This window comes from Doryrhamphus excisus, chromosome 7, assembly GCF_030265055.1.
Source record: "Doryrhamphus excisus isolate RoL2022-K1 chromosome 7, RoL_Dexc_1.0, whole genome shotgun sequence".
Classification (NCBI taxonomy): Eukaryota; Metazoa; Chordata; class Actinopteri; order Syngnathiformes; family Syngnathidae; genus Doryrhamphus; species Doryrhamphus excisus.
The window spans coordinates 1569331-1584955 of NC_080472.1; the positions used below are offsets into that span (position 1 = coordinate 1569331).

General features: G+C 36.3%; 1 protein-coding gene and 1 long non-coding RNA gene across 4 annotated transcripts in view; both read left to right on the plus strand.

Annotated features, from left to right (window-relative positions):
• Positions 1–15625, plus strand: part of LOC131131971 (uncharacterized) — a 205854-nt gene that overhangs the window by 145845 nt on the left and 44384 nt on the right. The window lies entirely within an intron of this gene.
• Positions 1–15625, plus strand: part of bdnf (brain-derived neurotrophic factor) — a 39480-nt gene that overhangs the window by 7442 nt on the left and 16413 nt on the right. The window contains exon 1 of one of the 3 annotated variants that reach the window (XM_058077048.1): positions 14557–14637. The exons of 1 other annotated variant lie outside the window; for it this stretch is intronic. In XM_058077048.1, coding sequence (XP_057933031.1) covers positions 14635–14637 — 3 coding nt within the window. In that variant the 5' untranslated portion in view covers positions 14557–14634. Of the gene's footprint in view, positions 1–14556; positions 14638–15300; positions 15463–15625 lie in introns of those variants that run through there. One more of the 3 variants, XM_058077049.1, reaches the window with a different exon arrangement.

The window sequence follows — 15625 nt, forward strand, 5'->3', positions numbered from 1 at the left end:
TGAGTTTTTTTATTTTTACTTGGAATATTATGATAAACTCTAAACAAAATAAATTGTTAAAATGTTTGCTAAATGTATTATGAATAAAGTTGAAATATTTCCAACTTCCATATAGAATTTTTGAAAAAAAATTTAAAATGTCATATTGTTAAATTTTATGGGAAAAAGTCAAAATATTACAGCAAAAATAAAAGAAAAAAAGTCATAATTTCACTAGAAAATACTTTAAAATACAAGAAGTAGCATCAAGTTTTTGTTTTTTACTTGGAATATTATGTTTGATAAATGTATTATGAATAAAGTTGAAATATTTACAACTTCCATATGGAATTTTTGAAAAAAATTTAAAAAATGTTATATTGTTAAATTTGATGGGAATAAAGTCAAAATATTATGATCATTCATGAAAAACTTTTTTTAACAGCAAAACGAGAGTAAAAAAAATACATATTCTATTAAACTCATGATGAGGAAAAAATTTTCGTCGCATAGAAAAAAAAATATCGTATTTTTCAAAATTTGTTATGTGATAAAAAATTTACAAAAAAAAGTTTAAATTTGGAACAAAATTAGAACAAAATTGATACTAAAATAAGATAAGGCAACCGGTTCTATAAACGGAAACTACAAGGCAGATAATTATAAGCAGCTGGTGGCAAGTCCTATAAAGCCTTTTGCTAAAAAATGTCTTTTTGCATTCCAGTCTATTTTTTTTATACAAACGTGCGATTTTGAGGTCAAACAATAACGTTAAAAATTTTTGACAACATTAGCTAACTAGCATAGTTACTAATTGAGTTTTCAGTGTTTATGTTTCACGCACATAAACAGTGCGGCACGGGCAATCAATTCAGGGGGCTACGTTATGTGTTTGTGTTAGCAGTAGTAATTAATAAACCAAAAAATATTTTTTTTGCTTTTAAAAAAAAATATTTTTAAATATTCAAATTATTTTAAATTTGTTATTGTAATTTTTTTCCTCATGACTCCATAATTATCTTAATTAAATTTTTACAAAAAAATTTTTTTTTTTAAATATTTTGCTTAGTTTGTCTTTCATATTACGACATTTTTTCTTAAATGTTTGAATATTATGCTACTAAAGAACAGGGGATGCAAGAACGGGGACGGGGGGGTGTAAGAGGAGTCGGTTGATCCACTGATATCGTCTGTCCCCGGTCAGGGTGAACAAAAGCAGAGCAGATAGCAAAGCGTGTCATCTGGATGCTACGTCGTTGTTTGCGGTATCGAACACCCAAAAGGCTTTGTGTGAATTTCGACGACACAAAGGAAGCAGTTTTTTTTTGGGTCCTGACAAGCGTGCTTTTTATTTGCAGACGCCCCTTTGATGTATAGAGAAACGTTGGCCCGGGGTATCGGTCTCACAAGAACCCCCCCCCCCCGCTTCTTTTGTGTCCGCTTTTCACAATCCCGTCCCCCGTTCGGGGCTTTTATTCGATACCGTACGCCTGCTGTCTGTCAAATGTAGCCGCCTCCCCCAATTTTTATTTCGGGGTGTGGCACGTACGGTGTTATTTTCGAGGAAAGTCGCCGAAAAAAAAACACATCTCAATCTTGTATCGCCCATGTAACAGTCGGCGCGCCAAAGAAAAGGAAAGCCACCGTTAAATATTAACACTCTAATTTATCTCATTAATTTGTTTTCAATAATAAATCAAATCCACTCGCAGTTTAACAAGCTAACATGACAAACGCATCTCAATCTTGAGTAATAGTCGGTGCGCCAAAGAAAAGGAAAGCCACCATTAAATATTAACACTCTATTGATTTAATTGATCTCATTAATTTGTTTTCAATAATAAATCAAATCCACTCGCAGTTTAACAAGCTAACATGACAAACATCTCAATCTTGAGTCGCCCATGTAACAGTCGGTGCGCCAAAGAAAAGGAAAGCCACCATTAAATATTAACGTTCTATCGATTTAATTCATCTCATTAATTTTTTTTTCAATAATAAATCAAATCCACTCGCAGTTTAACAAGCTAACATGACATTACTACTGCTAATAATAATAATAATAATAACTAGATGTCATTTTTGTAGTTTTTTTAATCATGATATAAAAAACAGACAAAAGAAAAAATTGTTGCTTCAGACCTCCTAAAATGTTCTTAAGTCCCCCTAAATTATTTAATAATTTTTATTGATTTTTTTTTCATAGATTTTTTTTTTTTTACCAAAAACATTTCTGTAAATTCTGTAAATTTAATGGTGGCTTCAGCCCCGCCAAAATGTTCTTAAGCCCTCTGAAATAATTATTGATTTTTTTTTTTATTGATTAAAAAAAAATTGATTTTTTTTTTTTTTTTTTAGCAAAAAAATTCTGACATTTCATATAATAGGGCAAAAGCAAGCTAATAAGCAAGCTAATAAGCAAGCCAATAAGCAATAAGCCAATAAGCTATACTAGCCTACTACTACCACGTGGTTCATATAAATAATTGTATATGTTTTATTGATTTTTTTTTTTTTTTTTTTGCAGATTGTGCGTACTTGTGTAAATTTAATGGTGGCCTAATTGACAATTGAGTATTTTTACTACATCTGTCCAAAAGTGGGAAAGTTATATCCCGGTTCTTGTTTGTTATTTGTTTTTTGGGATTTTGGGGGATTTTTTTTAATATATTTTTTTAATAAATTTTTTATTTTTTTTTTACCAAAAAAAATTCTGACAAATTTTATACATAATAGTGCAAAAGCAAGCTAATAAGCAAGCCAATAAGCAGGCTAATACTAGCCTACTACTACAACGAGCTTCATATAAATAATTGTATATTTTTTATTGATTTTTTTTTTTTTTTTTTTTTTGCAGATTGTGCGTACTTGTGTAAATTTAATGGTGGACTAAAACAATTGAATATCTTTATGGCATTTGTCCAAAAGTGGGAAAGTTATTTCCTGGTTCTTGTTTGTTATATATAATAATTTTTTTTTTATAATTTTTTTTTTTTACCAAAAAAAATTCTGACAAATTTTATACATAATAGGGCAAAAGCAAGCTAATAAGCAAGCCAATAAGCAGGCTAATACTAGCCTACTACTACCACGAGCTTCATATAAATAATTGTATATTTTTTATTGATTTCTTTTATTTATTTTTTATTTTTTTGCAGATTGTGCGTACTTGTGTAAATTTAATGGTGGACTAAAACAATTGAATATCTTTATGACATTTGTCCAAAAGTGGGAAAGTTATTTCCCGGTTCTTGTTTGTTATTTGTTTTTTGGGGATTTTTTTTTTCAATGAAAAAAAAATTTTTTTAATGAAAAAAAAAAATTTTTTTAATGAAAAAAAAAAATTTTTTTTTATAATTTATTTTTTTTTTTTGGAATGTCTACTACATTCATTCATATCCTGTGTATCTCCCGGTCCTCAGAACCTAGTGACGCCCCTGTTGTCCTTCATGCATGTGTGCCGCATCGAAGGTGATTGCATCACACTCGCAATATCCGACCCTGGTACTGTAAACAGGCCGCCATTCACAGAGCAGGCCCGTGTATGCAAAATTTCAAGCCACCTCCCGCCGCTTGCACCATGCGAACAACATGTAAATCTTCTCCATTCAAATCACCAACAAATCCAGGTAGCAACCACACCACACTTCTATTTTTTTTCGACCTCCATCCATCCATCCATCCATCCTGCCGTCCGTCCGTCCGTCACACTGTACACAGAAACAGCTAAATTAGCGCAAACGCCGCGCTCGGCGCCAGCGTGAAGTATGGTGGCAGCAGGGCGATCATTTACAGAGCGCATTACTTCCACACGACCTGAGCTCTGAGTCAGCGGCCGGGTTTGGGTAATTAATTTCCACGCTCTTCAGAGATTATTTTAGATCAACAGGCTGCCGTTCTTAAAACTCTGACTGATGACAAATAGGAGCTAAAAAAGCTCCTGGACCGTAATGGCGGTCGGATGGCGTGCTGATGTTGTTGTTTTTTTTTAATGGCGGTCGAGGAATAATAACACCTGAATTAATAGCTGTCATTCAAAGTAATATAATGCTGATAGATTTGTTTTTAATAATAAATCAAATCCGGTTTAACAAGCTAACTAGCCAAAACAAAATATTGCGCTTATTCATTACTACTGCTAATAATAATAATAATAGTAATAATAATAATAACTAGATGTCATTTTTGTAGTTTTTTTTATCATGATTTTACAAGAATAATGCCGTAATATCATATTTTTCAAACATTTAATGAAAAAACAAACTTCGCAAAATATTTTTTGTAAAAATTTTATTGCAGAAATTTGAAATACAAATTTGAAATAATTTGAATATTTATAAATAAAACACCTCTTATGGGAAAAAAAACTTCTGTAAACAAAATTCAAGCAAAAAACATTTTTTTTGTTTATTAATTACTACTGCTAATAATAGATGTCATTTTTGTAGTTTTTTTATCATGATTTTACAAGAATAACGCCGTAATGTCATATTATGACAAACACAAGTCATTTTAGTAGCATCATTTTTAACATTTAATAAAAATGTCATAATATGAAAGACAAACTACGCAAATTTTAATTTTTATTTTTTTAATTTTTTTGTAAAATTTAATTGGAGAAATTTGAAATAAAAAATTTAAATAATTAGAATATTTATAAATAAAACACTTCTTATGGGGAAAAAATTTTTTTTTTCAAGCAAAAAACATTTTTTTTGGTTTATTAATTACTACTGCTAAAAATAATAACTAGATGTCAAAAATATTACAGAAAAAATACAAGGTAAAAAACATAATTTTACAAGAATAACGCCGTAATATCATATTATGACAAACACAAGTCATTTTAGTAGCATCATTTTCAAACATTTAATAAAAAAAATGTCGTAATATGAAAGACAAACTACGCAAAATATTTTTTGGTAAAAATTTAATTGCAGAAATTTGAAATACAAATTTGAAATTATTTGAATATTTATAAATAAAACACCTCTTATGGGAAAAAAATGTAATTTCTGTAAAAGAAAAATTTCAAGCAAAAAACATTTTTTTTGGTTTATTAATTACTACTGCTAATAATAATAACTAAATATCATTTTTGTATTTTTTTAATCATGATATGAAAACAAACAAGAGAAAAATGAGTTTGGGGAAAAAGTTATATAATGGAAATAAATTGACAAAAATTGACAAAAATTGAAATAGTTAAAATTATAAAATAAAAAATAAAATTAAACAGCAGCAAAGATGGAAAAATCTACAAGATGACATCAAAATATTACAGAAAAAATAAAAGAAAAAAAGTCATAATTTTGCAAGAAAATACTTATAGATAATAGTTGGAGAATTAAACAGCATCAAAAATCCCTTTATGTCCTGAACCCGACTCAAGCTTGCGTTAGCATACGTGGTTAACCACGAGGGTCTCCAAAGTGTGGCCCCTGGGTGCTGTTTACCGCCTGTGTAAAAGGTTCGACAAAAGATAAGCAAAATAGCAGCAGAAATGGAAAAATCAGTAGCAGTTTTTCAAAAAAATTATGTCAAAATACGAATAACGTAATAAGTACCAAAATAACGCCGTAATATCGTATTATGACAAAATCATTTTAGTCATTTTAGTAGCATACAAACATTTAAGAAAAAATGTCGTAATATGAAACTAACAAACTAAGCAAAATATTTTTTTTTAAATATGTTTTTGTAAGAATTTTATTAAGATAGTTATGGGGTCATGAGGAAAAAAATTACAAAAACAAATTTTAAATAATTGGAACATTTACAAATAAAACAGCTAAACTGCTGTAACTTTTTAAAAGCAAAAAACATTTTTTTTGGTTTATTTATTACTACCGCTAATAATAATAATTAATTATAACTAAATGTCATTTTTTTATTTTTTTTAATCATGATATGAAAAACAAACAAAACTAAAAACTTTGGGGAAAAAGTTATATTATGGAAATAAAGTCACCAAATAATGTTTTTGTTTGTTTATGTTTTTGTAAAAAAAATATTAAGATAGTTATGGGGTCATGAGGAAAAAAATTACAAGAACAAATTTAAAATAATTATTTTGAATTTTACAATAATTATTATTACTTAAGAAAGTAGATTATTTATGAAGAAAACTTTTTAAAACAGCAGAAATGTACTATTTTTACGAGAGGAAAAAAAGCCATATTCTGTTAAACTCATGATGATGAAAAAATTTTAGTAGCATAGAGAAAAAATATAGAATTTTTCAAAAATTCTTATGTGATTAGAAATAAACCAAAAAAATTAATTTGGATGAATTAGAACAAAATTCATACTAATACATTTTTTTATGTTTTTTTTTATTTCTAAAAAAAATAATTTTTCAGCGATATTAAAAATATAAATATAGAAAAATCAAATATTACACGATGGAACCAAGATCGAGCCAATAATGACACATCCAGCCCCCGACTTAATAGCTGTCATTGTGCCGAGGGGTAAAAAAGTGCTGATAGACTGCAATTTTTGGGCAAGCGCCTGACATTTTAGTAATGATTCCTGAGACCAGACGGGGCCCAAAAGTAATTAGCAGATGTAAACACGCAAGTTTGATGACTTGTGGACTTCACGTGGCTCCGACAATACCTTTTCTGACGTTTTTAATTTCCTATCATCCGAGCAAAGGAGGAGCAGGAATTGCTTTTCAAAGCTCATATCGGCGTCGGATGCCTGCGCCGCTCGCCAAAGATTGGATTAAATAGAGTCGGATCGCGTCTTAAAAAGGGGAGATTGCTGCTTTGGAAGTGGAGTGAATTCCCAAAGTAATAACAAGTGGGAAAATGAGCCGGCTATTAAATAGTCATAATGTCCAAATACGCTACCTTTTCTTTAGCGGGCGGAAAAAATGTGGCTTTTGCCATCGTTTATCCAACTGCCTTCACATATACATAAACATATACCTAGACATTTACATATACATACATATACATTTACATATACGTATATATACATATATACACATTTACATATACGTACATATACGTACATATACTTACATATACGTACATACACTTACATATACTTACATACACTTACATATACTTACATACACTTACATACACTTACATACACTTACATACACTTACATACACTTACATATACTTACATATACGTACTTACATATACTTACATATACGTACATACACTTACATACACTTACATATACTTACATATACTTACATATACTTACATACACTTACATATACTTACATATACGTACTTACATATACTTACATATACGTACATACACTTACATACACTTACATATACTTACATATACTTACATACACTTACATATACTTACATACACTTACATATACTTACATATACTTACATATACGTACATATGTATTTGTACATATACGTTTACATATACGTAGTATATACATACATACACATTTACATACATATACGTACACATACATTTACATATACGTACATATACATTTGCATATAAGTACATATACGTACATACTATATGCACATATGCATGTACGTACATATACATGTACTTACATATACGTACATACACTTACATATACTTACATATAGTACGTACATACGTATTTGTACATATAAATTTACATATACATATATTTACATATACATTTATATATTCGTACATATACATACATATATAAGTACATATACATTTACATATAAGTACATATTAATTTACATATATGTACATATACATATATGCACATATGCATGTACGTACATATACATATACTTACATATACGTACATACACTTACATATACTTACATATACATACATACGTATTTGTACATATACATTTACATATATGTACATATACATTTATATATTCGTACATATATAAGTACATATACATTTACATATAAGTACATATACGTACATATAAGTACATATTAATTTACATATACATATATGCACATACATGCATATACATACTTTTACATATACATACATATACATATATGCACATATGCATGTACTACGTACATATACATACATATATGTACATATACTTACATATATGTATATGTCAATATACTTTTACATACATACATACATACATTTCCATATCCATACATATAGTGCATATGTACATATTGTCTCCTCCGCTAGCTTGAATATCTTGACTGACCAGGAGTGTTTGAATCCGTGACCTTACGCCGAGCCGTGAGATGCGTACACCGCGGCAAAAAGAGGGCGTCAAAAGGCTGGGCGAGTGGGAAAAAGGGACGTGCATGAGTCAGGCGGCGAGTCTGCAAGGAGCTGTGGGAGCACAGGAAGTGTTAACAACATCACAAGTAGGAGCCATTCAACTTACCACGTCAGGGAGCGGAGAGGAGGATGATGATGATGATGATGGTGATGATGATGATGATGATGATGATGATGATGGTGGTGGTGGGAACGCTCGTAGGTGACGGGACACATACGTCCGTATCATTAAATCATGTGCATCGACGAGGGGAATTGATCATCCTCAGACGTGTTAGCTCTCTCTTGCTAGCTCGTTATCATTACCTTTGGTCGTTGCTCATTCGCCGTATCGCTTATCGTATGGACATCGATTCCGTCGAGCCCCCGAGCAAGGCATCAAGAACGCCGACTGCTTATTTTAGAGTCGGGACACTATAGACAGACTCCAGCTTTAATCGTCTTTATTCGGTGTGTTTATTTGCGTACGTCACGTGTATGCTGTTAGCTCGTGAGGCGTTCAGGCGCACTGCATAATATGGGAGGCGGCCAGATGATGTTGGTCAAGATGGTGAATTCTAAAAAAACAAGAAATTGTATCAAAGCATGATTGTTTATTTTATTTTTTTCCACCAATGAATCGGTGACACTCGAGTCGTCATCAACCTGTGAGTCGGTGAAAGTCGAGTCTTCGTCAAGGACCCGTGAGTCAGAGAAACGTGAAACTCAAATTTTCGAGCACGAAAAAGTCAGTGAAAGTCGAGTCTTCATCAAACACCCATGAGTCAGTGAAACTCGAGTGGTCATCAACCCGTGAGTCGGTGAAAGTCGAGTCTTTGTCAAGCACCCATGAGTCAGTGAAAGTTGAGTCTTTGTCGAGCACCAATGAGTCAGTGAAAGTCGATTCGTCATCAACCCGTGAGTCGGTGAAAGTCGAGTCTTCATCAAGCACCCATGAGTCAGTGAAACTCGAGTCTTCATCAAGCACCCATGAGTCAGTGAAAGTCGAGTCTTCATCAAGCACCCATGAGTCAGTGAAACTCGATTCGTCATCAACCCGTGAGTCGGTGAAAGTCGAGTCTTCATCAAGCAGCCATGAGTCAGTGAAACTCGAGTCGTCATCAAGCACCCATGAGTCAGTGAATCTCGAGTGGTCATCAACCTGTGAGTCAATGAACGTCCAGTTTTCATCAACTCTTGAGTCGGTGAAAGTCGAGTCTTCATCAAGCACCCATGAGTCAGTGAAAGTCGAGTCTTCATCATGGGCCCATGAGTCAGTGAAAGTCGATTCGTCATCAACCCGTGAGTCAGTGAAACTCGAGTCTTCATCAAGCACCCATGACTCAGTGAAAGTCGAGTCTTCATCATGGACCCATGAGTCAGTGAAAGTCGATTCGTCATCAACCCGTGAGTCGGTGAAAGTCGAGTCTTCATCAAGCACCCATGAGTCAGTGAAAGTCGAGTCTTCATCAAGCACCCATGAGTCGGTGAAACTCGAGTCTTCATCAAGCAGCCATGAGTCAGTGAAACTCGAGTCTTCGTCAAGCATCGATGAGTCAGTGAAACTTGAGTCTTCATCAAGGACCCATGAGTCAGTGAAAGTCGATTCGTCATCAACCCGTGAGTCGGTGAAAGTCGAGTCTTCATCAAGCACCCATGAGTCAGTGAATCTCGAGTGGTCATTAACCCGTGAGTCAATGAAACTCCAGTTTTCATCAACCCTTGAGTCGGTGAAAGTCGAGTCTTCATCAAGCACCCATGAGTCAGTGAAACTTGAGTTTTCATCAGCCCATGAGTCAGTGACACTCGAGTCGTCATCAGCCTGTGAGTCACTGAAAGTCGAGTCTTCGTCAAGGACCCATGAGTCAGAGAAAAGTGAAACTCAAATTTTCATCGAGCACCAAAAAGTCAGTGAAATTCGAGTCTTTGTCAAGCACCCATGAGTCAGCAAAATTTGATTTGTCATCAACCCATGAGTCAGTGAAAGTCGAGTCTTCGTCAAGCACCCATGAGTCAGTAAAAGTCGAATCAGTGAAAGTCATGGGTGAAATATGAAACTTGAGTTTTTCTCAAGCGCCCAGAATTCAGTGAAACTTGAGTCTTCATCAACCCGTGAGTCAGTGAAAGTCGAGTCTTCATCGAGCACCTTTGAGTCGGTGAGAGTCAAGTCTTTTTCAAGCACCCACGAGTCATGAAACTCAAGTCAATGAACTCAAGTCTTCATGAACCCTGTGAGTCGGTGAAAGTCTCGTCAACCCTCAAGTTAGTAAAAGTCAAGTCATTTTTTTGAGCATCTGTGAGTTACTGAAAATCGAGTCTTGAGTGAGTACCCATGAGCTGTGCTGTTATGATGACTGTCCTGTGTAGCGTACCGCCACGACAGGAACCGGAATTTTCCCTGGGGGCACAAGACCACGGGATCAATAAAGTTCTAATCTAATCTAATTTAATCTAATTTAATCTAATCTAATCTAACAAGAACATTTAGTTTAAATGATAATCCTTTTACGGCTAATAGTACACTTTGTCACCTACAGCTGACAACCGCCTGTCCGTTGTGATTTCAAGGTCGTTTACGGGATACTGCAACGCTCACGATTTGTGCTGGAAAACCCGATTCCTTTTACTGACTCGTTCTTATGAGTCACTCACGAATCAGAGACGAATCAGTGAAAGTCGAGTCTTTTGTTGTGCATTCATGAGTCAGCAAAGCTTGAATCGGCATCCGATGAGTCAGATAAACGTGAGTCTTTGTCGACCCGTGAGTCGGTGAAACTCGAGTCTTTCTTCAATACCCGCGAGTCGGTGAAATGCGAGTCTTTCTTCGATACCCGCGAGTCAGTGAATTTTGAGTCTTTGTCAACCTGTGAGTCACAGAAGCTTTCTTCAATACCTGTGAGTCAGTGAAACTCGAGTCTTTCTTCAATACCCGCGAGTCAGTGAAACTTGAGTCTTTCATTGACTCGTGAGTCAGTGGAACTTGAGTCTTTCATTGACTCGTGAGTCAGTGGAACTTGACTCTTTCATTGACTCGTGAGTCAGTGGAACTTGACTCTTTCATTGACTCGTGAGTCAGTGGAACTTGACTCTTTCATTGACTCGTGAGTCAGTGGAACTTGAGTCTTTGTCAACCCGTTTCTCAGTGAAACTCGGGTCTTTCTTCAATACCCGCGAGTCAGTGAAACTTCAGTCTTTGTCGACCCGTGATCAGCGAAACTCAAGTCTTTCTTCAATACCTGTGAGTCAGTGAAACTCGAGTCTTTCTTCAATACCCGCGAGTCAGTGAAACTTGAGTCTTTCGTTGACCCGTGAGTCAGTGAAAAACTTGAGTCTTTCTCCAATACCAGTGAATCAGTGAAACTTGAGTCTTTGTCAACCTATGAGTCAGTGAAACTCAAGTCTTTTTTATAACTTCAATCATTTGGAGTGCATGAAAAAGTGGAAAGGAAAGTGAAACTTGAGCCGTCATTGGCTCCACTTAGTGAAACTTGAATCTTTGTCAACCCATGAATCAGCGAAATGCAAGTTGGTGTAACTTGATTCTTTGTTGACCACCTGTGAGTCAGTGAAACTTGAGTCATCCTTGACTACCCATGAATCAGTGAAACTTGAGTCTTTCTTGACTACCCATGAATCAGTGAAACTTGAGTCTTTCTTGACTACCCATGAATCAGTGAAACTTGAGTCTTCATCGAGTACCCATGAATCAGTGAAACTTCAGTCTTTGTCGAGTGAGATGTTTGTCAAACCGTGAGTCAGTGAAACTCGAGTCTTCCTAGACTACCCGTGAGTTAGTGAAACTTTGTCAATCCATCAGTGAACCTTGAGTTTTTCTCCAGTCTTCATCAAGCACCCATGAGTCAGTGAAACTTGAGTCTTCATCAAGCACCCATGAGTCAGTGAAACTTGAGTCTTCATCAAGCACCCATGAGTCAGTGAAACTTGAGTCTTCATCAAGCACCCATGAGTCAGTGAAACTTGAGTGGTCATCAACCTGTGAGTCAGTGAAAGTCGAGTCTTTGTCAAGCACCCATGAGTCAGTGAAACTCGAGTCTTCATCAAGCACCCATGAGTCAGTGAAACTCGAGTGGTCATCAACCTGTGACTCGGTGAAACTCGAGTTTTCATCAAGCACCCATGAGTCAGTGAAACTCGAGTCTTCATCAAGCACCCATGAGTCAGTGAAACTTGAGTCTTCATCAAGCACCCATGAGTCAGTGAAACTCGAGTGGTCATCAACCTGTGAGTCAGTGAAAGTCGAGTCTTTGTCAAGCACCCATGAGTCAGTGAAAGTCGAGTCTTTGTCAAGCACCCATGAGTCAGTGAAACTCGAGTCTTCATCAAGCACCCATAAGTCGGTGAAAGTCGAGTCTTTGTCAAGCACCCATGAGTCAGTGAAAGTCGAGTCTTTGACAAGCACCCATGAGTCAGTGAAACTCGAGTGGTCATCAACCTGTGAGTCAGTGAAAGTTGAGTCTTTGTCAAGCACCTATGAGTCTGTGAAAGTCGAGTCTTCATCAACCCGTGAGTCGGTAAAATTCGAGTCTTCATCAAGCACCCATGAGTCAGTGAAAGTCGAGTCTTTGTCAAGCACCCATGAGTCAGTGAAACTCGAGTCTTCATCAAGCACCCATGAGTCGGTGAAACTTGAGTCTTCATCAAGCACCCATGAGTCAGTGAAACTCGAGTGGTCATCAACCTGTGAGTCAGTGAAAGTCGAGTCTTTGTCAAGCACCCATGAGTCAGTGAAACTCGAGTCTTCATCAAGCACCCATGAGTCAGTGAAAGTCGAGTCTTCGTCAAGCACCCATGAGTCAGTGAAACTCGAGTCTTCATCAACCCATGAGTCAGTGAAACTCGAGTGGTCATCAACCTGTCAGTCAGTGAAAGTCGAGTCTTTGTCAAGCACCTATGAGTCGGTGAAAGTCGAGTCTTCATCAACCCGTGAGTCGGTGAAAGTCGAGTCTTCATCAAGCACCCATGAGTCAGTGAAACTCGAGTGGTCATCAACCTGTGAGTCAGTGAAAGTCGAGTCTTTGTCAAGCACCCATGAGTCAGTGAAAGTCGAGTCTTCATCAACCTGTGAGTCGGTGAAAGTCGAGTCTTCATCAAGCACCCATGAGTCAGTGAAAGTCGAGTCTTCGTCAAGCACCCATGAGTCAGTGAAACTCGAGTCTTCATCAAGCACCCATGAGTCAGTGAAACTCGAGTGGTCATCAACCTGTGAGTCGGTGAAAGTCGAGTCTTTGTCAAGCACCCATGAGTCAGTGAAATTCGAGTCTTTGTCAAGCACCCATGAGTCAGTGAAAGTTGATTCGTCATCAACCCGTGAGTCGGTGAAAGTCGAGTCTTCATCAAGCACCCATGCAACTAATGTTGTTTCCAGCTCCAGTGTGTTTATATATATATATATATATATCTATCTATATGTATATATAGATATATATAGCACCACCCAGATCCAGTTTGATTCCCTCAGACTAAAAAAAAAAGCCCAAAAGTCACTTTTTTGATTCGGCACTCTTTAAGAAAGTTGATCACGCTGGAGTCAGCCAAGTCTCACCTATTACTCATGTTGCTGAGTACATTTGGGGCATGGCTTTGCGAGCACAGCGCCTCGTCACCGCATAACAATCAGATGGCTGAGTGTTGGTCGGTTGGCACCGCAACTCATGGAATTTTACTGAAAAAAAATCCAGCCTTGAAAAAACTCACACCCTAAAAAAGTATCATTGTTTAGAGAAATTGGAGGGGGGGGGGGACTTCATTCATACATATGTGTAGTGTGCAACAAGTTCTGCTTTGGCTTGTGTTGCGTTTGGGTACTTGTGTAAAAAAAAAAAAAAAAAAAAAAAAAAAATCGGAAATAAACGTATGCGTGATATACCCCCCCCCCCCTTTTTTTTTTTTTTTTTTTTAACTCCCTCAACCCCCACCACCACTTCCACTTTCCACCACCATAAAGTTGCCTGCTCGCTGTGGCTTATTTCAATCACGTAAGAACCCCCCTTTTTATAATGGCGTTGTCCGGGCGAGGGTGTTGCGTTTGTGTGTGTGTGTTAATGCGAGCTTTCTCTGACTCTTCTTGTTGATTATTTGCTTTTTTTTTTTTTTTTTTCCTGTAGAAGAGCCACCAAGGTTTTTTTTTCTTTTTTTTTTTTTTCTTTTTTTTTTTTTTTAAAGCTTGTGTGTGTGCATAAGAGAGTTAAAAGCACGGCGTTATTGCAAAAAAAAAAAAAAAACGGGGGGTTATTAGATTCATAAGTCAGCCAAGTGGTGGGCGATCCACTGAGCATCAGCAGAAGTTCTCGTATGATGACTTGAAACAAGACACATTACCTTACCAGCATCTGTTGGAGTGAGTGGATATTAAGACACTTCTATCTCCGGGACTGCGTACACGGGGGGGTGTGGAAATTTAAAAAAAAAAATGGTAAGTCTTTTTTTTTTGAAACACACACAAGTGAGTGTGTGTGTGTGTGTTGACAAAGATTGTGTGGCGTTTTTGTGTGTGTGTGTGTGTGTGGGGTGGGGGGGGTGTATGTAGCGTGTCATGTCATGCATGTCTACTGCGTGGGAAGGGGGGTGTATATACATTATTATGTTTTTTTCCTGTGATAAAGAGTAATCGTTATGTATAGAAGCGAAATGTCCAAGCTTTATTAAATATTAATAAGGAAAAGAGAAGTGTGGGTGGGGGCGAGGGGGGGGGGGGTACACGTGACAAGTGCGGAGAGAGAGGGTGTGTGTGTGTGTGTGGTGGGGGGGGGGGGGGGGGTAAAAAAAAAAGTGTGCACTCATCAACAAAAAAAAGTATCCAGATATTTTTGCCTTGATGCCGTTGTGATGTGATGCTTTCAGCACATTGGACAGAGGCACAAGAGCCGTGTATGGAAACTAAAGCGCACGCGCAGTGCTGGGATTGTTTTTTTTTTTTTCAAGTTTTTTTTAGGTAAGGTTTTTTTTTTTTTTTTTTTTAATTTTTTTTTTTTTTAACTCCCAAAAAAAAACGCCTTGTCAAAGTTGTAACGATTTTTTGCACCGCTGCACAATACCTTTAAGCCCCCCCCCCACACACACTCTCTCACTCTTTCTTCCTCCCTGTTCCTCTCTTCCTCCACACACACACACACATATATATATACACACACACGCACACGCACATATACACACACGTTGCGTTTTAAACTTTGGGACATGCAAGCGTCGGTCGCGGAGATCTAACCACTGCACATAGTGGTTGTCAGCCCTTGTGAAGGTAAGAGCGCATTCCCTTTATTGGCATGTCTTTTTTTTTTAATTTTATTGAACGCATCGCTCCGTTTAAAACGCACGCAAATAAGATGCGTTTAGAAACGGAGCCCGTGTCGGAGTTTCCGAAGCTGCCTTCGCTTGCAACAAACACAAATGTGCGTAATGGT